Raw genomic sequence first — 27878 nt, 5'->3', positions numbered from 1 at the left:
AGAGTTTGAAGAGACATCAGCCTCCGTTCAAAGGGTTTCTTCACCTCTTAAAGTTTATTGTTCTCAGTGTGGGAATGAAAAGACTAAAAAGCAGCGGCTGGGAGGATTAGATGTGTGTGAGCGACGAGACCAAACATCCACAGTGAGCAGAGAAGAGACGAGAGAGGAAGTGGAAGAGAGACACAGAAGAGGAAAGGAAAGAAGAAGTGGAGGCCAGGGGCGTCTGCAAATTCTTTAGAAAGTGGTTGATATGAGTGTTTCTCACTTCTTCACGGGAATCTTCCCATCCTGGTTCACCTGCAGCTTTAACCTCGTGTACCTGAAGCAGACAGAGAGAGAGAGGCTTTAAACACACTCATCTAAACTCGACCGCAGCCTCACGTCCAGATAAAACACACGCAACGTCTTACGCTTTGAAGAGGAAGGTGTTCCGTGATGCATTCTGGGAAAGTATGTTCGTGGCCAAAGTGAACAGCTCATCTGTCCAAATCTGGAAACACACACGCACACACACAAGAATGAGACGAAAACACAGGGATGTTTGACTGTTCGCCTGACGTTAAAACCAAGAGAGAGCGCTTCTGTATACAATACACACACACACACACACACACACGCACACACGCACACACATGCACACACGCCTCTGTGTCAACATCATAAAGTGAGTGATCAGCATATGGCCTGAAGGCGACAAGGGGAAGGAAGGGAGGAAGGAAGATATATTATGTGAGTACAAGGGAGCAGGTTATGGGATGGTGGTGGCGGTGACCACGGTTACCTTGGCTGTGTCTTCCTGCATGGCCTGGAAGTTGAGGAAGGAGGTGTTGACCAGGTCATTGCCATGGACGACGGTCACCAGCTTCCCTTCAACATTGTCACCCTTTCCGAAGCCCAGCACCTCTCGCAGCTTCGGGTCCTGACACACACACACACGCACACACACACACACACACTTTAGGAGTTTTGTTCTTTGGACATGCGTACAGCTCAAATGAATTGGCCACAACACTAGTTTAACTTGTGCATACAAACTGTCCGTCCTTCCCGCTCCTTGTCCGTCTCTCCGTCTCCTGAGAACAGTAAATGTGATGCATGTGGTGCAGCGCTCTGATCCAATTAACCAAACAACTCTTTCCTCCTCTTTAGGTCACTCTTTCTCCACCACAACTCTCTCCAACTCTCACTGCCTCTCTATCAATGAGACACTCTCTCCATCACTCCCTCTCTATCGTGTTTCTCTTTCATTTCAATTAAACAAATTAACTCAGATGACCTTTGAGAGAGAAGCAGTGCACAAAATGTACGTCGTCATTAAGCAGCGAGCGAGGGTTTAAAGGACCAGTTCGCACAAATGAGGAAAAAACAATGTCAACATGTTCGTTAAGACAATCCACAGACCTCGCTATTAACAGTTTTCTTTGGAACTACTTTCTATCAAAGAAATAGTCCTCGTAAAACAGCTGACAGTGTGTTCTGTGATGTTCCAGAGCAACAGGAACAATGCCTCTAGATAAAAATGCTGTTGAACATTTTTTCTCAACAAGCTGTAAATACAACATTGATATATCATCATCTTATAAAGCTCATGTGGAAAACTTATTTACACATCCAGCACATAGGGAGCAACATTAGCCTCATGTGGAGTCGTGTTCCTAAGGCTAGCATTCACGGTCCTTTTGAGCTCTGTGTCGGTCTCCATTAACTGTTTAGCTTCTAAATGCTCCACCATGTTCACCAGCCAGTCACCACCTGTGTGTGTGTGCTGTTAAGTGCTGGGCAGGTAGCGTACAGGTGGTTTATCGCAGACAGATTATCTTAAAACCTGGGCAAACTGAACTTAACAGCATATTATGACGTTACTCAGCAGTCTTAAGGGTACGTCGTTACCACATAACTACCACAAAATTCACTTTTTACACAACATCCCTAAATGTCACCCAGAGCAGGCATCTCCCCTTGCATGCTGATTAAAAGCAGAACCAAATTTTAGTGTTCATTGCTTTACTTGCAGATTCATTTAAAGTAATAATGTAAAATGCTGCAACATATTGACCAGTGATGCAGTGCAGCCATGAGTCTTAGCCTATCAACACATCCATATGTTTGAACTGTTTACCACTAATATATCAGTGTCTCAGTCGGCCAGATCTACGTTCTTACACAATGACTTCCTCATCAACAGTCGCTGGTTATATCACTTCCTGTCTGATGGTCCATCTGTCAGCAGGCTCATTAGCGTTCTGTCACCTTTGCACCATCAGCTGAGAGAGGAAACACACGCATGCAGTGGACACACACACACACACACATCTTTTGGTGACAGTCGTACTTGAGCATCTCATTTCTGGTCACAGGACGGAGTCATCAGCAGCAGGAGGTGACAGCTTCTTTGTCTGTCTTGCTCACATTTGAACCAATTAAGTAGTCCAGATGAGGAGAGCTCAGCACAAGGGTGCACGAGGGTACATTCACAAGACCACAGACCAGCAGTGGCATAGGTCAAAACACAGCAGCAGGGCCTCTGCCATCCATGACAGCTGCTATTGATAGCAGAGACAAGAGAGTATACAAACACACACATACACACTTTACCAACCTTTGGTTGTTTGGCGTATTTTCCTGTTCTGGTGTCCCTGATGGTGCTCATGTCCAGAATCTCCACCTCCTAAAAGACAGACAGTCATTTGGTGAGTAGACGAGTGTGTGCAAGACAGAAATTCAACATGAGCATCAGGACGCCTAATTGCTACCTAACTGGTATATTATTCATCTGCTTTTTTAAAATGTTATGGACATCATCTTTTGGCCACGTTAGGGTTGCTGTTCCAGGGGTGGTAATGTTGACCGGTTGATCCATCCACCACTTTTATCCAGGCTGGAGTATCTCGATAACTAGAGGATGGTTTGCCACGAAAGTTTGTGCAGACTTTGATGTGTCCCTCAGGAAGAACTGCAATCAGTTTCTGTGATCCCTTAACTTTCCATATACTGCCATCATTTGATGAAATTTTAACCAAATACCTACAAAACTAAAAAGATTCCCGCCAGCCTCAGCTGTACTGTGTGACAAGTGCTAATTAGCTAATGTTAGCACGCTGACACATTCAACTAAGATGGTAAACATAGCTTGTTGGCATTGTCAGCAGGCTGATGTTAGCATTTAGCTCGAAGCAGCGCTGCACAGCCCACAGCTGCAGACTCTGTTTGCATGAGACTGAACTGGAGGCTGTTTCCCTCAGGCCAGAGGACGGATAATTAATGAAACGTTTACGAAATGAGTGAACAGGAAATGCACTTAAACCGATAAGGGGGCAAGTATGTTTACGGACTACGGTGGCGTATCTATCTGCTATCTTTTAGCAAACTGCTGCACTACCCTAGACATAAAACACAACCGCTGACACATGAACTCTGTGTGTGTGTTTGTGTGAGACAGAGACACATATTTAGAGAGACCTTTTGGAGAACTCAGACATATCTTTGGAGTGGATTTGCATGCCTGATGCTGCAGCACATATACACATATTTATGCATGAATGCACATGCAAACAGGAAAAACAGAGAGAGAGAGAGAAGAGATAAACAGAGTTGTACTCCATAATGACTAGAGAGGACAGTGTGGTCTGTGAGGTGAAGATTGAAGCAAGAGACCAAAATGGCAAGGGATGGGCAGGAGGAGGAGAGTGAGGTCATAAACCCAGCCATAAACAGAGAGGAGGACGCACTGTAAATATTTGTTTAGGCCCGCGCTCATTCCCCGAGCTTACTCCATCTGTGTCACTCATCTTGCATCTTCCTTTTCTCCTCATCTTTCTCCTCATCTCTGTGTGGCTTTTGGGATTGAGCGCACTTCTTCTGCTCTATCCTGAGACGTCTCATTAATGAAAAACCATCAAATGTTTGTGTCTCCCTTCTTGTTATTCTTTGTCTGAATCTGTGACTGTTCCCCGTTTTCCTTTACAAAAATAACAACAAACTCATAAAGTCACTATCCTGAGCTGAGCACTGAAACTCATGTTTTCCTCATTCCTCCTTTCATTACTTCGCTCTGGCTGTGATGTCATCGCCCTGCAGGCTGTCCGCTCCTCTGGGATTGGCTGCCAGTAATAAAGGTCAGAAGTGTTGGACCAACTGAATTAAACTCTGTCTCAGACTTTGTCCTCTGATTGGCCTGTGGAGAATAACTCACTTCCTGGGGGAATAAACCGCTTCTGGGTCTGTAGGACACACACACACACACACACACACACACACACACACACACACACACACACACACACACAACCTACTGTCCCACAGGCCGTGGTTTCATTCTGCTACTGCCACGGTGACTCCTTGGAGACCACAGTAATGAGACTACAACTTTGTCTGTCGCCTGTGTGCATGTGTGTTTCTTTGACAGTTAGCATTTTCTCACTGGCTAGTAATGTAAAACACACACACTCAACACACACACACACACTCGCAGCAATATACAGACAAGCATGTCCTCAACATGCAGGTCTCAACTTGTGAAACACCCTAACCTGTTGAGCAAGACAGGGTGTATGTGAGTGTGCGTGTAGGCGTGTGCATGTGTGTATGGAAAAGGCCCGTGAGTCAGCACACATCAGACGTCTGTGACACAGGAGTGTGAGCAAAGTCTTCACTCAAGAGGAGTACAAATGAGGCAGCGTGTGATCAGAAAAGTGTGTGAACGCGATGTGAAATGTGTGCGTTTTTGCACATCGCTGTGCATCCAAGCGCACAACGTGGCGAGTGTGTACGTGTGAAGGTCGGTCATCTCGGAGAGGACATTCCTAACATATTCCGGCCTTCTGCTCAGTTAGCCTGCGTGTATCTGTGTGTTTCAGTGTGTAATATTTAGCTAGTCGAGGCAGCTGTAGCGCTCCATTCATCTCTCGCTGTGAAGCCCAAACACAGCTCACGCCATTTATCACTTCAGACTCGGCTGCAGGCTCGTTATTGCTCCAAATGAGTCCGGGTGAGAGTTTTCCAGGAGTCATGTTGTGATAAAGTGCTACAATTTACTTTAATTTACCGTTTTTGGTGGACTGAAGAACTTTCCCTGAGCCTGCCTCGTGTACTTCTGCCTCAGATGGTGATTTCCTTCATTTCCCAGGATGCACTCCCACATCCCTTCTAAAGAACAGTGTGAACTTGTTGCACTCGGCTGATGATTACTTGCACGCAGCTGACTGAGAAAAACTGAGCGGCACCCTTTCTTCAAAGCAAAACATGTGCTGCAGCGGAGCAGTCTGGTCTATTTCGTCCAGTTTAGAGCAGAGGTGCCCAAACTTCTTCCCTTGGAGGGCCAACACTGAAAATCAGTGGTGGGCCACGGGCAAAAAGCAAATACCTTTTGTATTGTACTGTTAAGATGCAAAATGATACGATTAAGTTCCCTTAATTGACTGAACTCCTGTGTGAAGTGTCGCTCTGCCTGCCGGCTCAGATTATGTAAAATCATCTTGGTCCAAAGGAAGCAATTCTGACACTATTACTGTTGAATGTTTTAGATTAGATTGATTTCTTCCTGCTATTGACCACAGAAGCACTGAATGTGATGGAAACAGATAACCTGGTCCTGTCTGACGATAACAAAATCTTCCTGTTGACACTTCAGGAGCTCTCCTCAAGTATAAAAAAGACAATTGGAGGTTTCCCTAAAAGTCACTGCACCTGACCGAGAAACAGTCCAGAAACAACCCCACATAAAACCACAACTTGTCTTTAAACAAAACAATACAATGAGTGAGCTTTAGAGGTGCCATTAGGCAGATTGTGTTGCTGTCAGAAAGCCAGGCTAGCTGTATCCCTGTTTCCAGTCTTTATGTTAAGCTAGCCGGTTGCTGGCTGTAGCCTGATATCTCTTGGACTGATGTGAGTGCTATTGATCTTCTCATCTGACCCTCTGGCAAATAAGTGCTTCCCACAGTGTCAAACTATTACTTCAATAAAATGAGAATTTCTTTCACTGTACTCTCATGGTCTCCTCTGTGTTGTGCTGCAGCTGCGTGCATGGGAGGCATTGATGCAACAATAGTTAGTAGGTTAGTCTATATTTAGGCTCTCAATACAAGTACAGTAAATGTTAAAGTGATTTGATTCGGCCTTTGTCTGCTTATTCCTTTCCTTCCTTGATTCTGCAGATTGACTTTTCACTTCCCCTCCTCCCTCCTCCCTCCTCCCTCCTGCCACTCTCCCCCATTCATTTTCTTAAGATTAGAAAAATCTGAAAGGGCAACTAAACAATCAAGAGATGGCCGCTCCTTTCCTGTGACGCGCCTGCGTGCCCGTTTGAAAGATCATCGCGGCTAAATATGTCTCGAATGACCAATCACGGCTCCTATCAAATGGCACATGATGACGGCATGTAGGAAACTGATCCTCCTGAACACACGCACACATACACACCAATGAACACAGTGCCAGGACAGCTTACGCCTCCACCCTCTACAGCTTGGCTGCGGCCCAAGCGGCCAATCAGTGCGGGGCAGAGGAGATGTAGGCTTGACAGAAGAAGACTTTAAAGGACAGGGGAACGTCGGAGAAGTAGAACAAAGAGACTTTCAAACTGTTTTATGGCCACGACGGGAGAGTTGGCAAGGTGTTTGGAGACAGAGACAGCGAGGAACACTTAAAACCCCTGTGAAGCATGAGACGGCTCTGTAACTCTGTCTCTGTGTCACCCCGTAATATTTCCTCTGTATATCAAAGAGATAAAACCCCTCCTCCACTATCACTCCCTCCTTTATCTGTTTCTTGCTCTCCGCTCTCCTCACTTAGCTGTTTCATATTTCTGTGGTCTGGAGAAGGAGAAAATGAAGAGAGTAAACATTTTGGCCACTTAGCTGATAGACCGACCCGGAACGGTTTGTAATCAGTGAAATATTAGAATCTACACAGAGAAGGAGAAGAAGAAGAAGATGAAGAAGAAGTGCTGGAAGGATGGAAAGAGAACAAAGAAGCAATAAAACATGAAAGGGAAATGAAGCCCAAATGTACGAGGAAGGAAAAACATCATTTATGAGAGCAAAAGCAAAAACAAAGTTCAACATCAATAAAATGAAAACACACATAAACAACACTAAATACCAAATGTCTCAAAGCACAAATAAATACAGACAGAACTGGGCCAAACACACACACACACACACACACACACACACACACACACACACACACACACACACAATCAAAAACTCACACAAAATGAAAATAGTTGCGAGCAATCATAAATCTTCCACAAAACACAAACACACATAGATCAGTGGGGGTGAACACACACGCACACACAGAGGAAGACAAAACATGAAAAGAAGAACGTTAAGTTCTCTGTGCGTGTGTGTGTGTGTGTGTGTGTGTTTGTATGACAAATTCTATATATTTGTCCACTAAATATGAAACTAGAGCAAGAAAGCAATTAGCTTAGCTTAGCATAGCATGAAGACAGGAAGCCGCAAACGTTAATTGTCAGTAATGTTACTTCATAAATGCACAAGAGTGGAGAGGAAAGGGATAGAGATACCAGAGGAGGTGAGAGGTGAGATCAATAAGAAAACCAACCTTTGGACTGAGCCAGGCTAGCTTTTTCTCCCTGTTTCTCTGTCTTTATGCTAAGCTATGCTAATTTCCTGCAAGCTGCAGCTTCATGCTAAGCATACAGATGTGAGAGTGGCACAGATCCACTCATCTATCCCTCAGGAAGAAAGCAATAACTTCTGTCTCATCTTTGCAGTTTGAGACATTATCTCAGTTATGATAGTATTTAAATAGCTGAGATGTGGAAACACGCCGACATTGCTAAAACAAAGTACGACAGGGCGCACATGTTAGTAATAATCCCTCACTGCACAGGAAAACTATGACAAACAGCGGGTCAAAAGCTGACCCAGAGAGTTCGCTGCGAGCTGTGATGGATGTTTTAAACAGGTCGTCTAACTCTTTTATTCACTTTCCAGGTTTTTCCTTCACTAAGATTCAAGTTGTAATAAACCAGAATTATCCTTCACAGTTGAATTTCTAAGCCGCTCATACGCACACGGTGGCAGTTTCATTAGCTAAGCAGGGAGATTAGCAAGGTGCTATGTCGTGGACAAATCCTCACACAGAAACACACATTTTAGAGGAAGCATCTGCGCAGACAATGGAATCGATACCACCGCACTTCTTCATGCAGTGAAGGGATTAATGTCCGTGGTGCGTCTGTGTGTGTGTGTGTGTGTGTGTGTGTGTGTGTGTGTGTGTGTGCAAGGGAGAGAGAAAGTGAAAATGAAGAGACCTCTGCCATGTGCAGAAACAGATAATGTCAACAGAAAATAAAACATGTGACTGAGTGAAGCAAAGAAACCAGAAGAGAGGAGAAAGAGAGAGGAAGAGGTCACATTATCAACTGACATACTCAACTTCCCCTGCCAACCGCTCAACGGGCGTGTGCGTGTGTGTAAAAATGACCCCCTGCACGCCTGTGTGTGTGTGTGTGTGTGTGTGTGTGTGTGTGTGTGTGTGTGTGTGTTATGTAAACCCCTTGTTCCAAGTTAATTCCTTCTGGATGTTTGACTTGAGCCAGGAAGATAATCTCTATTAGATTTCTACTTATACCTGCCAACAATCATTCTAACAACAATTCAGCAGGCTCATTTACACACACACACACACACACACACACACACACACACACACACACACACACACACACACACACAAAACCAGCATCAGTGGTGGCTTTTCTGTGTTTTATTATCATCATTGTGAAACTGTATATTGAAGAATTTGGCATTGGTTAGAAGAAACAAGCCATTTGAAGGTGTCAGCTGACGCTTTCTCTATTAAAGGAGTAGTTCAGCTTGTCGTTTTTTTTGCTGAGAGTTAGATGAGAAGACTGATACCACTCTCATGTCTGGTCAGTACAAAGCTACAACCAGGTGATGGTTAGCTTAGCTTAGCATAGAGATTTTTAAAAAGGGGAGCAACGGCTAGCTTGCCTCTGGTCAACGGTAACAAAGTCAGCCCAGGAAGCCATTAACTGATGTTTTTTCCACCTAGATTCTTAACACATGATGATGCAGGCTTTTGCTCACATTGGACTGACACGGCTCAAATCACTTTGGCACCTCCAGTAAGTATGTGGTGAGACTGGAGCAGCCGCCCCACAGGGGGTGTTGGTTAAATTCCCATCACAGGTAACACCTGACACACTAGAATAAGTGTTTGTGGTTGCTGTGTGTGTTCCCCAATCTGGTCAAAGTATGTGAAATCAATTCCACACCATTACAGGCTCAATTGGAGTTCTGTGGCAACTCAATTACATCCCTGGGGGCAGACGTCTAAATGCCCAGGTGTGATTGACATGACCTACACAGGTCAAAGAAGGAGGCGGGAAGGAAAGGCAGGAGGACGAACGGAGGGGGAGGGGGAGAGAGAGAGGGAGAGAGGGAGAGAGAGAGAGAGAGAGAGAGAGAGAGATAGAGAGGGGAATTCGGGGAAAAGGGGAAATGTGGAGGAGTGGGAAGAGAGGGCAACGAAATTCCCCAGAACCCCCATCTCCATGTCTGAGTAACTTCCTGCCCACTTTCTCACGCCAAGAGAGTGAATGAGGGAGATTAGAAGTGTTGTTGCAACAAATTAAGGAGCAATAACTGGTAGGAGGGGACCACGTGAGAAAATGCATGGATGAGATGAAGAGGAAGGGAGCGGAGGGAGAGAGGGAGAGAAAACGGAGCGGTGGAACACAAAGAGCAAGAAAAGATGGAGAGCAGAGAGGGAGGAAATGTCATCCTTCAGTTTATATTAGAGGAACAGCTTTTGCCTCATCTCTCTGATGGCTACCAGCTGCCCCGAGGCAAAGAGGCACGGGGAAGTGAAAGCAGGGGGTGGAAGACAAATTGAAGGTGGATTAGCTGTGTAGAAACAGGGTAAGATCCAGCAGCAGAAGTGAGAAGGGAGAGATAGCCAAAGTAAAACAGAGGAGGGCAGGAGGAGGGAGGGGGGAGGATTAGCCGCCATGCCAGGTGCATCTCAACTCATCCCGCTGTGGCAGGTGAGGCTGCGCTCGGCCAGGATCGGCTCGGAGACGCTAAATCAAACGGCCCCGCTCGTTTATTGGACGGCGCAATGTAGCTGACAAATCATCTGCGCTGGCAACGGCAGAGTGGAAAATGATTGCAGAAATGTTCTTAAACAGGCAAACGAGGTGCCATTAATAATACCTGGTCTGGTTTGGCTGTGCAGCGGGAGAGCAGGCTTTACACGCTGTAGCCATACAGTAGCACTACAGTCTGCAGGACAGGGCCGCTGACAACGGCCACAAAATGAACCAAATGTTGAAACTGAGTGTAGATTCTAACCTTAACAACATCTTTTACTCCTCAGTGCTCAAGGGTACCTCGGCACATGGAGCTCAAACAGGCCAAAATATTATGCTGTCACAACGTCTAACAGCAAGATCCACAACAGGGCTGCAGCCTGGGTGACAAACTCAAGGAAAAGATGAAGATGGTGACCAAAAGTCACGGCAAAATGCTTCAGTGTGTGCACAAGTGGAAAATGATGCACGAGCGGTTTTTATGCACATTTTGAAGACTCTCGGTCGCCACTGGAGCTGTTCTCTCCACAAAGGCCAGTTTCTTTAATCAACGTGTCGGAGTGAAATGATCGACGGCTCTAGTTTTAGCTCCATCTGAGCTTCTGAGGAGAACCCTTTTCACCGCACTCTTCCATCTGTCTCAACCTTTCTGTTATTTTACCTCCGACAATCTGTTTAATACCTAAAACATCTAATTTAGGTTGCAAGTGTAAAGAGGAGGCGGAGGAGAGTTTGGCCAGAGGACGGGGAAAAAAAAAAAGACACACACGGCAAGATTAGCAGGAGGCTGTGAGCATATGTTGTAACAGATGTGTGGATTTGGGATGTGCATGTGATCTTGTGTAACCCTCAGCCACTGGCATGCGCTTTGCGTTCAGCTTTTAGCCTCAGCCAGACTCGATCCACCAACCAGCACTGAGGATATACTGGGAGCTGGTTTCCAAACTGGGTAGCATGGGCCCTTAGAGGTCACTGAAAGGGTTACAACAGGTCCCAAACAAAGGAAATAATAGACCTTACTGTTCAGTATTTTCTGGACAGGCTGGCATTAAAAACTGCTTATGAAGGGAATACTGCTGCAGCTCCTTCATCAGGCGGGATCCTGCCGTCTAAAGCACATTTATTCTGGACTCCTGAAGCTTGGAAACTGGGGAAATATGCGCTGTTTAATTAAAGTGGCCACTTGGAACAAACCTTCCTTTGGACTGTATGAATTAGCAGCGTGGGAGTGTATCTCTCCTAGATCAAACAGCATCGACCATGCTACGCAAACATCTGGCGAGGCCTGTGTGTTATGCTACCCAGTCCCGCTATCATTACTTTTAAATATTTTTACAAAATTCAACCCGTGTGCCCTCCTCGATTTATGCCTGCAGAACACCCAAGGAATAACAACTGCTATAAATCATAGAGTTCCCTTTATTTAGATGTCCTTCAGCTAAATAAAGGGAACTCTCTGATGTAAAAAATTGTTACTGATCACGTTAATGACAATTTTATCTCAAAGTGCAAACAGTAGACAGATTTTAAAAGTCTGGGATGGAAAGACATGAAGGAATAAAGGACAGCGAGTGAGTGAAAGGGAAAGAAAAACAGACTGGTGCATGGTGGGGTGTGTCTCGTTTCACTGCCAAGCCACTGTGAGTGTGTGTGTGTGTGTGTGTGTGTGTCTGTCAGCAACAGTTGGTTGTTATCGCCCATGAGTCAAGCATTATGGGAAATTCTGGGCCCTGAGCACACACATACACACACACATGTCAGAGGTCTTGTAAGCCGAACTGAACATTACACAAAGACGGAGAGAGTGAGCTAACTGAGAGAAAGGATGAAGGACGGGGTTGAGAGGAAGAGAGAGAGATGTCAAAGATTATTATAGAAGGATGGAAAAAGAAAATACCCGTTGAGCAGGAAGAATACTGTTCTCGAGAAAAGGAGGGGGATGTTGTGCCAAAGGAAAGGTGTCAAGAAAGAGACAGAGACAAATGAAACACTGGAAAAAGTATAGAGTTATTTAAAGGAACACGCTAAACAAAGTGAGGCCTGTGAGGACGGTGACACGAAACAGAAGTGAAGAGGAGGAGAGAAGGAGGACGGGATGAGGAACGGGATGAGGAGGAACACCTGGAGAGGAGGCGAGAGGATACGGAGTCAGGTGGGTATACAAAGGAGGGATGAGATAAAGCAGATTTTAAAGAGGAAATGTTGTAAAACAAGTGGGACAGAAAAGGTGAGACGAGGACTAACGATGGGGGAAGGTGCTTCTCCAGGCTGGGGGACATGCACAGGGGTCTTGACTGGAGTCGGATCAACCAATCAGCTCAGTCATTGTTGAGATCTGCAAGATGAGCGTTGGGCGCTTGAGACATCTACTTTAAGTGCATCTTCAGAGAAGCACAGCGCCTTTAATTTGGGCATCTGGCTTGTTTGTTGTGTGACGAAGCAGAAATTGATGACAGCATTTTCAAGCTGTCATCACAGGTTTCCACTGACACGCCATACGTTTATCTGACAGCAAAGGCACAAAGCAGATCTCACAGGGCTGATTTTTAGAGGTAAATATCATTATTATGATTTCTGAAGTTATGCTGAATTGCAATTGTGGAAATGACATCATTCTGTTACCCTACATTACCTCATGAAAACAATGTGGTTTCCTCAATAACTGTGGTTACATTTGGGGCTAAAAAAAAGTCCTCAAATCCACAGGGGCTGAGCTTTTATGCATATTTGTGCCCTTCCTACATAAAATGAATGTCAGTGCTGCATCCTTCTCACCTTCATAAAGAAAGCGAAACTTCCTATCCTCTCCTCTCAAGTGGAGCAAAAAAAGTGCTTGTGACATTTTTGGGTTGTAGACTTTTGGACATCCTTGCATGACTTTGCTGGGATTCTAAAAATGACTTTAAGTGGGGCCGCTCCAGTTCCACTCACTGACCACGGGTACCCTGCGTTTCACGGAGCAGACACAGCTCCATCACCTCCGAGCGGAAAGAATCCTTATATAAAACCTGGACGTCTTTGGCCGAAAACTCGACATCGAGAGTAATAAAAGCAGAGCAGCAAAAATAAAAACTGCACTGGAGATCAAATATTTTGGGTACCTCTATTCAGAGAAATGGGTTCCATCCAGAATACCCTTGTCATCTGTGTAAAAGCGTATTTAACTGTTCTCATTAATAAGTGTTGCAGTGTCCTCTTTCTTTCCAGCTCCGGTTGGAAATCTCCAGGGGAGCCACAACGCAACTTTGAAACAGGACTTCTGCAAAGCCACAGTCCATATCTGACACGAAGGTGTGCTTGTGTTCACAGTGAAGAGACGCTTCGTTCGACCTGAAGAAACAGGCCACACACTAATCTATGTTCAAAAAAACACTTTAAAGCAGCAACATGAAACTTTCTGGACATTCAAATAATGAAAATGAACTATCATTACTGCCAGTCTCTGGCCCTGCGAGTCTAAATACCCACATATCCCTGCATTTGGCCTGGGTGGTCTGGGTGTTTTCGGTTCTATATCATTTTTTTGTGGCCGTGGCCAATACCGAGCAGCATTCCCGCTACTGAAGTAAGAGCAGGAACCACAATCCAGCCCAGTCGTGCCAACAACAACGAGGACGAAAAGCAGTAAGTAAGTAATGAAAGAAAAGCCAAACATTGTGGCTCATAAGGCAAATGAGGTGGCGCTGGCACGGCTCGCCTTTCCAGCGAAGCAGCCGGAAGTTGCTTTGACTTATTTTAGTTTGAAGATAAAATCTGACACAGCCGCATGAAAATGAATCATTTGCATGGCTGGATCTGAGTAAGCAAACATATCAAGGGCGGCTCGGGAGATATTTCAGCTGCGTTTGTGCGACGGCGTTCACAGGGGTTTTAAAGGCTCATCTTAAGAACACGAGCCTCTCCTTTCAAGTCCAGCGTCTTTATGAGGCTGTTTGCAGTCTCTGCGCAGAGCGGCTTCACCGTCCCGACGAGAAGATTTAATGACGGACGGTGTGACTCCTCGCTGAACAGTGTCACAGTTGCACCTCAGGCGACAAGCGGCCTATTATCTCAATAACACATGGACACGCGCATGTGCAGGAGCAAGCGAGTCGCCGGGATAAAACGAGTATTTAAAGCATCTGTCTGTTATGCGAGTGCATGGACACATGCTGACACACGTGCAGACAAGACGGGGTGACGTGTGCTCTGGCCCAGATATGCCCACACACACATATATACATACACACACACACACACACACACACTCCGAAACATGCAGACATAATACAGTGACAATATTGGCAATCAACAGGTCATTCCATACATGCCTATTGGATAAATAGACAGCCAGAAATAAAAGGGGCGACAGTGTGTGTGTGAGAGAGGAGGAAAAACATAGAAAGAGGTGGGGGGGGGCAGGGGGGAGTTCATTTAGCTGCTCTGAAGTGTCATTTGATTCAAGACGCCTCGCAAATTGTTCTGACCTGTCCAGCATCACACAGATACTTCATACATACGTGCATGAAACGGACATGTGAATGGGGGGAATGACAGCAAGATAAGAGCTACAGATGAAAGCAGAGAGGTTGCTGTGCGTGTGGGATTTGTTTATGAAAATCTTTCTCAAGATGAGCATCAGCCTCGTTTGATATTAAAATGAATATTCAAATAGAACGCCGTTAATATATCTGCACTACACGACCACAATCAAAATCTCTACATCCTGTTGATTCACCGCCTGTTGTTTCTGTCTCATTGTGGCGGCTAAATGCCTCAAATCCAATATTACTAAACTAATGGCTTAAGCACGGCCACCAAATATATGGAAGGGAGGGGAGATTCGGGGGAGATTGTTGGGAAGTGCAGATGGGCGGAGTGAATGCGATGCAGGGCTAAAAGGCTGAAGACCACAAAGACATCAGGGACACGGAGGAACGAAGGAAAGAGGAGGCAAACAAGAACAGGACAAATTGATGAAAGCCATTTTGTGTGGGCTAATGGACGGATAAGGACCGGCTAAAAACCACGATAAGAGGCAAAGAGGCACAAAGAGAGAGGAGCAAGAGACAGCACGCGAGAAAGACAGCGGAGCACAGGACGAAGGAGTGGAGTGGCGGAGTTAAAGTAAACAAATAAGTGTCCACTTCGGCACTCATGCTGGCGCATTAAAAATCCATTATGGGCTGCTGAATATTTGTATTTGATCATGTGTGTTTTTGTGAAGACTTTGTGGGATGAGCAACAGTCCATCTGGCCTAGTTTGAGACCATCCAGTGTGTGTGTGCATGTGTTTGTGTGTGTGTGTGTGTGTGTGTGTGTGTGTGTGTGTGTGAGGCTCACCAGGTTGGACCCTCCAGTCCAGTAGAGGAAGAATCCATCTGGGTCAACTTTCAGGGTTACCAGGGTGGGGGGGCCGCTGTTGGGCTCCTACACGACAACAGAAATAGAGAAGTTAGAGGGATGAGCATGCAACAACAATATCCACCTCTCCTTCAGACACACACACACACACATACATACACACACACACACACACACACACACTCCACATGGCTGCAAGCAGAGAGAAGGTGTACTTCAAGCTCTGAGAGGCCCATCAATTCTAATGGCCACGATAACACTGTTCTATTCAAAGTAATAAATGAGTCTAAATGAATCATGGGCTCGGTTCTGCTTGGTCACCTTGTATACCACTCGTCTTCTTGTTATGTCCAGCGGGGTCCTTGCGGGGCCATGTGACCTACTTTGTTGTATTTAAGAAAACAACTTCTGGTGTATCGGAGAGCCATGCAGCAGCTCCGCTCTCTACTTTACAGAAGTCTCGGCGTAATATATGAGGGCGATATGAAATAGCTGTTTATGGCTGGGGTGGCTGTACCTGCTGTTTTATGGTGCCTTGCCATTATGGGATTGTGGACAGACAGACAGGGATATTGTTTGCTTGCGTCGTGCGACAGCTGTTTCGACGCTGGAAACCACGCAGTTGGGCCAGCATGATGATCTCGTTCATGTGCAGCATAATGATGGCGCAGGAAGCCTACATCAACATGTCATTAGCGTCATCATTATGGAATCATGCGCAAAGATTGCCACAACCGCGCACGTACACACATGCAGCTACTGGCTGTGTAATTACAGCGGTCAGCGGCCGCACTCTGGCCCAGCAGACAAACATACCATCCAGACATCCTGGGAAACAACGATGATGATCCAGTTTATTTGTTATGGCAGTGACCGATGACTCATGCACACATGTCATCATCAGCATCGATATCGGCATCATCACCTCCGTCAGATGAGGCAGAGAGAAAGATCTGCCTGGCAACCAACAGAGAACGTTCCTACGAGGCTAGCTTAGCTTAGCATGGAGGCTGACACTGGCAGAAAAAAGAAAAATGACTGATGATGATTTCAGGAGTCACTGCACCGGCCAAGAAAGAGCCCGGCGTGTAACCCCACCCAGCACAAGCACATGAGCCAGAGCGTGTTCATTAGTGAGGCTTGCTGCTTACGTCTTGACCACAACAAAGTGAGTGAGTGTACTTCCCAAAACTATTCTCTACAGAAGTCTCCTTAGCTCTAACTCGCGTCCCACTCCCAGGAAATGCACATTCTTAGCACATTTTGAACTAAACATACCTTGAGTTTAGGCTCCAAGGTCGGCTAACGGAGACAGAGAGTCAGCGGGAGAGGTGGATGTTTAGATTGGGATAATGACCGAAGGAGCAGAGAGGAGGAGAGAGAGAGGGGAGTTTCACAAAGATGGATGGTGGGATTAGAAGAAAGGGTGAAGGTTGGAAAAGAAAGAGAAACAAACAGGTCAGGAGCATGAAATCTAACCACATCATGAGACCTTAAGAAGCAGCAGCAGTAGTAAATTGAAAAGCGGGAGTCCCGAAATAAGACTTTGGTGATTAGGAAACTACTCTGAAACAAGGAGATGCTTTGCTCTGTACGTAGTAACAGAATGACAGCTTCACTTTGAGTTTAACCTCAAATGTGAAGCTGACTCTGGGCTACAAATGGCTGAACTTGTGAACTGTGTTTACTCACTGCAACCAGTGGAAAACTGTACAACTCCAATTTCATGCTGTGATTACTATCTCAAGGCTGTGACCTGCTGTCAGATGCTCTCTTTTACTGAACACTTCTTTAACTTGCAGGCTGCAGCCTTCATTGTGCACTTTCTGCTTGTTTATCTTTCATCTGCTCGGTTTGATTTTCAGAGATAACAGAAGGTGAAGACGGTACAGTCTGCAAACAGTCAGCCTGGAAGGTCCTGATGTTCCCCAAAGTGCTGAAAACAGAACCAGCCTCCATCCTTATGCGCAGACAAACATGCCTCCTGTTAAATGCATCTCCTGCAAATCATAATGCCTGGCTTGGGCCTCAGAGGCAAATGAGATCAGTGTTTGCACATTGTGCATGCTCCTCTGATAAATTTGACTTTAATCCATTTTAGAAAGTGCTCCACTCTACTCCCAAAGTCAGAGAGATTAAGGATCCTCCAAAGCAGCGAAGTTTCCATTCAACCATTCGACTGATTTAAATCTAAAAGCGGTGTTGACAGCTTGTAAGTGGAGCAGTATGAGAAACCTCGTGTTACATTTTTACAGCTGTTTCAAGCTCCATATCCCCTGCTAGGCCGCATTACAATCTATAAAAAACAGATTGTTGTCATGTTGGATGAATACATCACGGAAGGCATGACTATTTTGCAGCGAGCAATTCTTCCTTGAGTAGAACTGAGTATACGGTGCCCTCGCACACACTCATTCAATCCAGACAAACTGTGTACAGTAGAGCAGAGGACAGGGGAGAGAAGAGCATCCATCAAGATCATGAAGTCAGCAGAAACAAACAGAGGAGGAAGAAGTATGACTTTAACCCATAAACGCAGAGCTAACTGTGTTATAACAAATAGGTTTTCAACACCAGTTTGACCCATTCATACCACATGTTTGGTCTTGGATAAATACCCGCTCAGTGCTTCAGGACTCACTTGAGATTCAACACTAGTGCAGTGGTTCTCAACTGGTCTGGCGTCGGGACCCACCATCACCTCTTAATGACAAGCCCCGACATGAGTAGACGCCACCCCGCTGCATAAAAATATCCCCTTCAAAATAAAAGCACAGGATTTTTTTTTTTTTAACATTTCTTTTTGCCCAGGCAAAGGCCCACGACCCACTGAAAACAGGACCCACCGGTTGAGAAACACTGTTCTAGTGCATTTGAAATTGATAAGAGACAAACTTATCATTAAGAAAGAAGTCACCACATATGTCTTGTTGCATTACAGCGTGATGATATCACTTTCAACAACTCAATAGCTGCAGTAACGCTGCAGGACCACCCTTTAATACCAACAGATCAATGGATGTTTCTCAGTGTTCTCATTCATACACAGGGTCTATTCCTTATTAATCACCTCATCAAGCGTCAACATGTAAAAATAGAAAACACAGAGATGCTCATAGTGTCGAGATGGGATGTAAAGCTGGGGTTTTGGTTAGCACACGGAGTGTATTGACGTAAGTTTCATATACAAAGTGCTACAGCTGGCCACGCTGGTCTCTGGAGGAATGAGACCAATAATAATTCTTCTTAACTCCTTTCTTGCTCATTTTGTTTAACCAGTTGACACATTAAATGGCAATTGGCTCAGTTTTTGTCATCATTCATTCTCGTTTTCTATTTTCTTTTTTCTTTCTCGACTGGACATATATCCAGCTACCGACACCCACTAGATGGGGAATTCCATTGGGAGCAGACACACAAACGACATCCACTCATTGACCCATAGGAATGTGATCTATGGGCTCATGTGACCAGCAATTATAACAGCATCTCCCACATAGCTTCAAGCCACACTAGACAAGAGGCTGAGCACACACACACACACACACACACACACACAAACACACACACACACACACACACACACCATTGTGGTCTGATATATTTGCGTGTCACGCCAGCTGAGTTTTACATACCTGGCAGTTGCTTTCGAGCGCTGCCTTTACATACATGCTTATCTGTCACACTGCTCTCTGTCTGTTTCTCTTTCATAATTCATCCACTCTTTCAATCTCTCCACGCAGATTCACAAACTTACTCACTTTTTCATTCTTTTTCGATCGTTGTTTAAATGGCGCACACATTCAGCTTGAAAAGACGCGATTTTTGTGAGGATTCGCTGCTTTCCCTTGTTTTATATCATTATAAACTGAATATCTCTGAACATCATTTATTGTCTTAGTCCACCATTTCCTGTTCAAGGTCACTGTGACTCCTCTATAAAAGCGCCCTAGCATCCTAATCATTAGTGCATGCCCTGCACACACACATGCACACCTTGCTTACCACAAACATGCACCCTATGGTGTGTTTTCTGTCTGAGTGGGTGGTAGGTTTATAATTGTACCTCACCCCACTCCCTAATTATCCGCCAGATGTAGAAACCCTCTAAAGCCTTGCATCCCTCCTTTCTTTTCCTTCTTTCCCATCTACCTCTCTCTGCGCCAATCGTCCCCTCAGTTCACGCTCTTCTCCGACACTTTGATTCCTTTTTTCCTCTTTAATTGACTGAAGCCAACTTCTGCTTCTCCAGACCCCCTCCAGATGCCCTGACCCTCTGACAAACACCTTCATTAACTGACTGTAATGTCAAACGCACACACGCACACACAAAGTGCATGGACCACCCTCTGAGTCTGAGGTCTTACATGAACACCAGCTAATGAGCCCCTCTTGACAAATCACAATCTCTAAGGGAATACACGTGCAGTAAGACAAACACACACCTTTTCTAGCTCCATGTAATGTCAGTCTGCCTACATACTGTCTAAATAAATGCATGTGTGTGTTGTACAGTGCATGTCAGGCAAAAGCCATTAGCGAGAAACTGATAAAAGCGGCTGCTCCGAGTGCACCTTTGGTCTGCTGCGCTTTGTGTGTGTCTGTGTGTGTGTGTGTGTGTGTTCAGCGACAGCTTCCGGGAGTGTGTGAGAAAGAGGGTCATTGTGCACTTAGTGCGAGTGTGTTTGAGCCGCTGCTTTGGCAACATGGTAAAAGTTGATGACAGTAGGTAACCTTTGGACCCACCAGAGAGGAGAGGGAAGAGGGAGGGGTGAGGCCAGGGAGGGAAAATAAGCTATAGAACAGAATATAAACGAGCAGGTCAGTCAAGTTAATATTTAGTGTCATGGTAGATTTATTTGTGAAAACATGCATTCGAGGGTCAGGCTCTTTGCAAGTGTGATTTTACTGGACTACTCTCAGCACTCTCTATATGCCCTATTACCACAGGTGCTGCACCACCTAATTTCCCCACAGGGGTCATTTAATCCTCATCTGATCCAACATCTACTCAGGAAATGAACCACAAACCCTGCCAGTCAGTGGCAGTGCCATGTTCCAGCTACTGAACAGTACCCCAGTGTATACAGGTTTCATCAAGCTAAATAAAGTGGCAAGATTTCTTCTCAGATGCCTTCTCCTCCTCCTCCTCCTCCTCCTCCCCGAGTCAGCAGGATCAAATTCTCCCACATTGAAGTCCTCCACAGCCTCTGCTGTGGTAGGGCTGCGTGAAAAAGCTTGATCCTCTCTTTCCAACTTTTCACAAAAAGTTTTGGAGATTCATGGTTTTCACATGACAGCGACAAAAAGCGACTCAGCGCGTGATGACAAACAAGACCTGTAGCAACTCTGCTGAGACACTGCAGCCTTGTCAAAGCCTTGAAACGCAGACAATTCACAGGCAAATATTTTCAGGGAGAGATCAAAACCGAAGGCCAGATAGAAAGACAGAAGAGGACGGAGAGGGAACGAAAACCAAGAGGACAGGAAGCAGATGGAGACTAATGGAAGGAGGAAGAGAGATTGATAGGAAGATGACAAGAATGAATGGGGAAGAGATCACACACGAGATACAGACACACAGCGAGGTTACACACATCGTGGGTGGAGGGAAAGGTCTGAACAGAGCGAAAGAGCAGGAGAAGAGATGGAGCCGTCCAGATGTCCGCCCCACACTTCACATGTGGCTGTGGTTGACCTTCCACCTCCCTCCCTCCCTCCATCCCTCCCTTGTTTCTCACCACTCTGTCAGGATGTCAGCAGTGTTTCTCGGCATGGCGTCAGACCTTCACACAAGCCTGCCTTTCCTCCTCCTCTTTCTCCATCTCCTAAACATTTACCCCATCGCTATCTCATAATGACATAATGACAATTTGTGGCTTCCGTTCATCTGTCTGATGCTAAACCACACAAACATCCACTTTCTGAAAGCAGCTGCCACTAAAGCGGACGCCATAATAAGGCTGAGATGACGCGACGCCTCTGCTTACAAAACAGATCTGTTTCTAAAGTTTGGAATATTGTAACATCTCAGGTGTAAAATGCCTTCAAAGCCGTTATGAAACCATCTCGCCTTGTGTTAGGACTTTCAACACATCACAAAGCCAGTGAGGCAGTGAAGGCTGACGCAACATAATGCAGTTAGGATGTTCTGAAAATATCTTTCTTATTTATCTTACTTCAGGAGAGCAAGGATCATTCGAGGCCGCTGCCCTGGATATTGTTTTATCAGTGCTGTGGCACCATAAAAACATTCCACGGCATGATATAAAGTGTTTACTAAGAAATCAGCTAAAGCCAAGCAGAGGACAAAAAGGAGCTGCTCGACGAGTCCCAACAGGCAGGGGACAAAATGTACAGGAAGGAACTTCGTAACAAGGTTCAGCTGATGGTTTGAATCATTTTCTTTTAGCAAGAGTTGAAGGGAAATGCACAGTAATGCAGATGGTGGAGGTGGAGAGACATTTGGGGAGAAAAGTAGACATTTTTGTGGAAAACTATTAAAAAAGTCAGTCAAAAAAACTAATAAAGACAGTCAGTCCATCACAGAAACAGCTGAGAAAATGTGTCTCTGCTTTAGAATAAAACACACGTCAGCGCCTGATGTCCAGAAAACAAGATATAACGGAATAAGTAGTGAGATTTGTCTTCAATTGACCATGCACATGCTTGAAGAATGGGAGTTATTGTTGCTGTAAAATGAGCCGTCTCTCCTCATGCTAAGCTAAGCAGCTGCTGCACTGAACGGTTCCTTTTACAACCTGCGTTAGCACCTGCAGCATTTAGCTTTAAATCAACTCAGAGGCACCGAAAATCATCCAAACCACATTCTAAGGTTGTTGAGAACCACATTTGGCTGTTCTCAGCTTTCATGCGTGGATCACTCAGAAATCCTGCATGCAGGCACTGAAGAGGGCGTCTTTAAAGCAGATGCGGGTGGTGAAAACAAGAAATCCAAAAATGCCTAGTCAGGATATTTGTGAGCAGGGCAACAAGTGTCTGCAGTCGGTTTGGTTTGACAACACAGCACTGATAAACACAGAGGACAACAGCTGCATTGACGTGTCTTTGGCGTCCTCAGCTGTTGCCTGTATTATAGGTCTGAGTTCCTCCAAGTGAACTGCGGTGCGGTCTGGAAGGTCTGACAAAAGAATCCAGGATTGCAGGAAGCAACCTCGAAATGCAGCGTTTTATGGCACATCATGCGTCGCTCCAGTTATAGCCATATGGAACTGGAGCCAAAACCTCTAATCTCAAAAGGATCCCAAGACTCTGTCCAATTAATGGGCGACTACTGATCCCGTGTGACTTTGTTTATAAGCCTCGGTTTACTTCTTAATTGTGCAATGTGGACATAAACAAATCGACTCCAAAAGCGGTGCACTTTTCCCACGGGACTCTGACCAAGGAAAACACGAAGGAGTGCTCGCACCCTAACATAAAGGCTTTGTTTGAGCAAAACACTGCCTGGTTTCAGAGAATATGCATGCAGAGCCACATAAAGTAGAGGAAAGTGGCACGGTGGAAGTGAATTTGAATACCAGGTGCAAATATAAAGCAGCTGAATGAAAGCTGGGAGCAACCTGCAAAAGGAGGCAAATGTTCTGCCTGAAGACAATCATTTCTTTGACGTTTGTGCACTTTTAGGACTCACATCAAGGCCCTCCACGGTGAGCCGCGCTGCTCTGTAGACAAGCTGTCTGTCTCTGTTTGTTTAATTGGTTGTTTGGGAGGAATTTTAACTGAATTCCAGTCGGAATTCAGTTAAATTGAATTGTGGCCGGGCTGCAGAGGGCGGAGCACCAGCAGACGGAGGGAGGGAGGGAGGGAGGGAGGGAGGAAAATGGTTTGGCTCTGGAGCCTTACAACAAGCTCGAACAGGAAGTCATTCAACGTGAAACACACACACCCAGAACAAAACAACCACACACACACTCTCTCGCGCGCACACACACGTGTGTACACAAACTGAAACACAGAAGAAAGATGGTCAATTTGGAATGCATTCCTCCTCCACCCCCCCACCCCCACCCCCCCTGCATGAGTCAGTGTGTGTGTGTGTGTGTTTGCGTGTGTGTGTGCCACTTGATGGGCCTTCAGCAGACGACAGCAGCAGCTCAGTGACAGATGTGTGCAGGATTGGAGAGAAAAAGGAAGAAAAAGTGAGGATGAAGGATGAAGGGGTGCGAGGAAAAAAGACAGAAGAAGAAGAAGAAGAAGAAGAAGAAGAAGAAGAAGAAGAAGAAGAAGAAGCAATGAGGCGTGTGGAGGGAGGACAAAGTGATGGGGAAGGGGGTGGGAGAGGGGTTTTCATGTAAACACACTGCACTGCCCTCAGGCATTGTGTTTGTGTGTATGTGTATGTGTATGTGTGTGTGTGTGTCCTAACAATTTTTCTCACTTTGCAAAGGCCTTAAAAGAATACACTAAGTTTTTGGGAGAGGGGTCCGTTGGTCAGCTTCCCTGTTAGAACCCAGACAGACACTAAAGTAAACCATGTGTCCCCAGAAGACCATTATTCCTCAGCTCTACCTTGGGAGCACTTCTTTGAGACGAGCAGCTCTTTTATGAGACTCGAGCCGGACTTCTCATCATGTCCAGCTTATCGATAAATCTTAAATATTAACCTTAATATATTCCATGCAACTCACTGTGGGAACAAAACCGATTGCTACTGGTAGTTCAGTTATTCCAGCAGCACCATTCGGGCACGTTTCCTTTGTTTCCTGTGCAACAGAGCCAGATTGAGTCATGCTTCATTCGAATTGCCTTTATGTTCCTATTTCTTTTTTTTGCTGGATTGCCTCCTGGGACCAAACAGGGAAGTAAGCGGTTTCTTCAGTGAGTTTCTGACAACTTTGGCACAACTTTTGTGACAATGGAAACAGGATTATTAGACGATGTGAAGCCTGTGTCACTGAGCGGGATAACAACTGGATAACTGTGGGGCTGCAACTCGCTGTTCCTTTTATCACCAATTGATTGACCAATCAATAGTTTAGTCCATAAAAATAACAACTTCCCAGAGCTCAACACTGACAGATACTCAATTTGCAGTGATAGAGAAGAGAGAGAAGCAGCGAATCCTCACGTTTGCAAGGCTGGAACCAGAGAATGTTTATGATCAATCAATGATGTTTAAGAACTGCTCACAGTTCCTTTTCTGTTTATCAACAATCAAATAAGTGATTGTTTCAGCATCACCTGGATGACACCACCTCCTCCTCACTGACTGACCTCACAGCGCTCTGCCATTTATGTAGTCACAACTCACGGGGCGACTGATTGCTTTTAGAAGTTTTGTAGAATTGATAGAAGCTTATGAATCAGGATCCCGAAACTGGCTGATTAACTTGCACTGATTAAACCCTGAAACATCTCTTTTTACTTGAGTTCTTGAGACTTAATCTGAGAAAACTAACTGGTTTGAGATTGAATCCGCACCATCTAAACCACGGTCTCAATGTGTGGTGCTGATGTTTAGCAATGGAGCACCTTTGACATCTAGTCCCCCAATACTGCCATTTTTCTTCTCCCTCTCTCCTCTCCGCCACATCCCAGGGTGTCCTCTCTCTCTCCCCATGTATTCTACATCATCCATTTGTTGATTCTAGTGGGAAAACAGCAAACAGAGGGGAAGAGGGAATGAAAGATGGACAAGGGGAAAGCATGCACATGTTTTGGAGTGTTCACACACTTAATCACCAGCATACCATTTCCTGGGAATTCCCTTTGAGAGAGAAACAGAGACAGTGAGTTAGTGTGTGAAAGAGAGAGGCAGAGAAAGAAAGGAAATCAAAAGGACATGCTCTTCACTGTTTGCGTGACAAGACCCTTCTTCAGAGGCCAGACACATGCAGGCAGGCAGGCACACACACACACACACATCACATCATCATTACAATGTGTGTGACGCTCTGCTGTCCATTTCTCTTTGCATGCATTCATGTGTGTGTGTATGTATGCACAAGTATCAATGCCACACCTGATCTCATATTTGCAAAGTACACTTATGATATCAGCCTTGCTGGAACTATGGACCTTTCATTGCTAGATTCCACACGTGCGTGCACACACACACACACACACACACACACACACGCATGTAACTGTACTGTAAGTTCAAGACAGGAGATTCGAAATGGAAGACACAGGTCTACAGTGAGAGCCAGATCAGTCAGCAACTCAGTTAATCATTGATGGGCGTTCAGACACATGGCCACACACACGCCTACTTTTTCTGTGGAGAGGATTGCAGGGCGGCCGTGCACTGTCTCAGAAAACTCCAACACACACACACACACACACACACACACACACACACACACACACACACACATAATTATTCCGGTCACTGACACGGGCAGACGCATGTCAGGGTTGCCAGACACGCCGCTGCAGAAATACGCGGAAGGAAAAATAGAGCGGAAAAAAAATAATTCAAACCTTTCTGTTGGCATGATTTAAAGAGTCAGTGAAAGCAAAACCACAATGGACACTTTCATCAAGTTTTAAGTGAATTATAAAAGCTGACATTTCAGTGTGATTTGCAGCTTCAGACCCTCAAACTGAGGCGACTTCACTCAGACAGGTGCCCTGTCCTATTATGCGCTGGCGGAAGAACAGGAAGAGACAGAAATCGGAGCAAAAGGTGGAGAAAAGAGGGCGTCTGAACTGAACCTGAGCCCGAGGAAAACCGGCTCGACGAGAATCCAACACAACACACACATTCAAGCACTGCTGCCTGCTGGCGACTATGGGGGAATTTTCGACTGGAGTATCTGATTGACACACACTCGCAGATCATAGTGGGGCTTCTGTGCAGGGCTGGATTGAGGGGTCATGCACGCACCTGCACCCCACCTACACACACGATCCGTGGTTCTATCTGTCCGACACACACACACACACACACACTCACGCCAGCCTCGTGTGTCACTTCACAACATTGGGCCCACTGTCACAAACAGGCTGTCATGTCTCATGTCTGGTCTCTCAGTCAGAGCCGATCACATCAGGAGCACTTCTTGACCAACCTGATTCACTTTGCTTCAACAGCGACGCACACAAGAGCAGCCCCGAACCAAACCCACGTCAAACACCACTCTCACCTCGTCCCATTTGATGAACTTGCCCCCCTTCTTCAGCGTTTCGTGGACGGACACGGGTTTGAGCTGCAGCGCGTGGACTCCCGGCTTGGCCCCGGCCATGGCGAGGGACTCCCTGCCCGGGTGCCAACGCCTAAACCCGGGCTACTTCGAGCTGGACTCCTCGGGAGGAACAAAACGCTCGTCCTTCCTCCACTTCCAACAGCTTCTTCTTCTCTTTCCGGGGAGATAGATACTTGGGGTGAGGGTGGGGGGGAGCGAGGGGAGGGAAAGTTTTTTTTCAGACCTTAAAAGTTGCTGAACCTCACGGAGAGTCTGAGGAACATGAGGAGTAAAATCCAGACAGAGGAACAGAACTTGGCTGTTTGAACGCGCTGTCTTGTCCGCGTCCACGCCGCGACGCGCCTGCAGCTCCTCTTTATTACAGCCTTTGATTCATGTGTTTGTTTCTTTACGCAGAATCCTTTAATCGCGCACTTGAGCCCGCAGAAAGATCCTTTCCTTCCTTCCTCCCATCGGCTCGACCCCTCTCCTCTCCTCTCCTCTCCTCTCGCGCCTCTACCAACTTTCTCCGCTTCCTCTCTCTCTTGACGCCTCCGACGCGTTTCTTCTTTTCTCCTCCTCCTCTCCTCCCCGCATGTTTTCTGTGGAGAAAAAAAAAAGAGGCGATTCAGAGAAGAGAGGGAGAAGGACGGCGTCAGATAGCGCTGAGTTGAATGAGAGATGAGTGAGGGTGGGGGTAAAAGGGGTGTGTTTTAATTCAGATCTGCCTGAGTGTCCTAAAATTTACAGTATGCCTGCACTGATGTGAACCTCATGGTGTGAATGCTTTTCTGAAATAACACTGATCATCTTAACGGTGGTGATCATTGCTAAAAGTTTACATGTTTTGTGCTCACTTCATCCAGATCTCTCCAGATGCTCAAAGCTGCATCATACCTTCATAAAGTTGATGGACTTGTGAGAAAAACAACAAACAATCATCACAGTCAAAGCAGCAGAGGCTCAGATATTCTGACTTTTGGTCCCGAGTATCAAGTCAAGGCCCCCAAAAAGTGCTGGATCCCGCACGTCCCACAGTGCATCTCTGAGGTGCCTTTCGTTAAACCCTCCGTTCCTTGCAAATCCCTGTCTTTTGTCACTTTGTAAAACAGGCTTTCTGTTTGGAGTAGAAGATAACCCCGGTGACATAACTGAGCTTTGGAAACACTTTGGAAAGCTCCTCTGAAGCCACAGAGGACATTACACAGCTGTTTCACAGCGTGTTACTGCCCATTATGTCTATACTGAGTTTGGTGTGTAAAATCTGTGGAGTATTACAGCCTTCAGCAGAACAG

At 45.8% G+C, this 27878-nt stretch overlaps 1 protein-coding gene across 4 annotated transcripts in view; it reads right to left on the bottom strand.

Moving 5' to 3' along the window:
* Window positions 1-27086, bottom strand: part of plcb3 (phospholipase C, beta 3 (phosphatidylinositol-specific)) — a 43193-nt gene extending 16107 nt beyond the window's left edge. For 3 of the 4 annotated variants that reach the window (XR_013076641.1, XM_076725064.1, XM_076725067.1), the window contains exons 1-7: window positions 26545-27086; window positions 16712-16735; window positions 15413-15499; window positions 2600-2668; window positions 782-919; window positions 411-490; window positions 266-319 (exon numbers count right to left, since the gene is read on the bottom strand). Coding sequence is in view for 3 of the 4 variants with exons in the window: in XM_076725064.1 (XP_076581179.1) it covers window positions 266-319; window positions 411-490; window positions 782-919; window positions 2600-2668; window positions 15413-15499; window positions 16712-16735; window positions 26545-26643 (551 nt within the window). In the remaining variant the exon portion in view is untranslated. The remainder of the gene's footprint in view (window positions 1-265; window positions 320-410; window positions 491-781; window positions 920-2599; window positions 2669-15412; window positions 15500-16711; window positions 16736-26544) is intronic. The other variant, XM_076725066.1, reaches the window with a different exon arrangement.
* Between the last annotated feature and the right edge of the window lie 792 nt (window positions 27087-27878).

Source organism: Chaetodon auriga, chromosome 24 (assembly GCF_051107435.1).
Source record: "Chaetodon auriga isolate fChaAug3 chromosome 24, fChaAug3.hap1, whole genome shotgun sequence".
NCBI classification, from domain to species: Eukaryota; Metazoa; Chordata; class Actinopteri; order Chaetodontiformes; family Chaetodontidae; genus Chaetodon; species Chaetodon auriga.
This window is presented reverse-complemented; position numbering and strand designations above follow the sequence as displayed.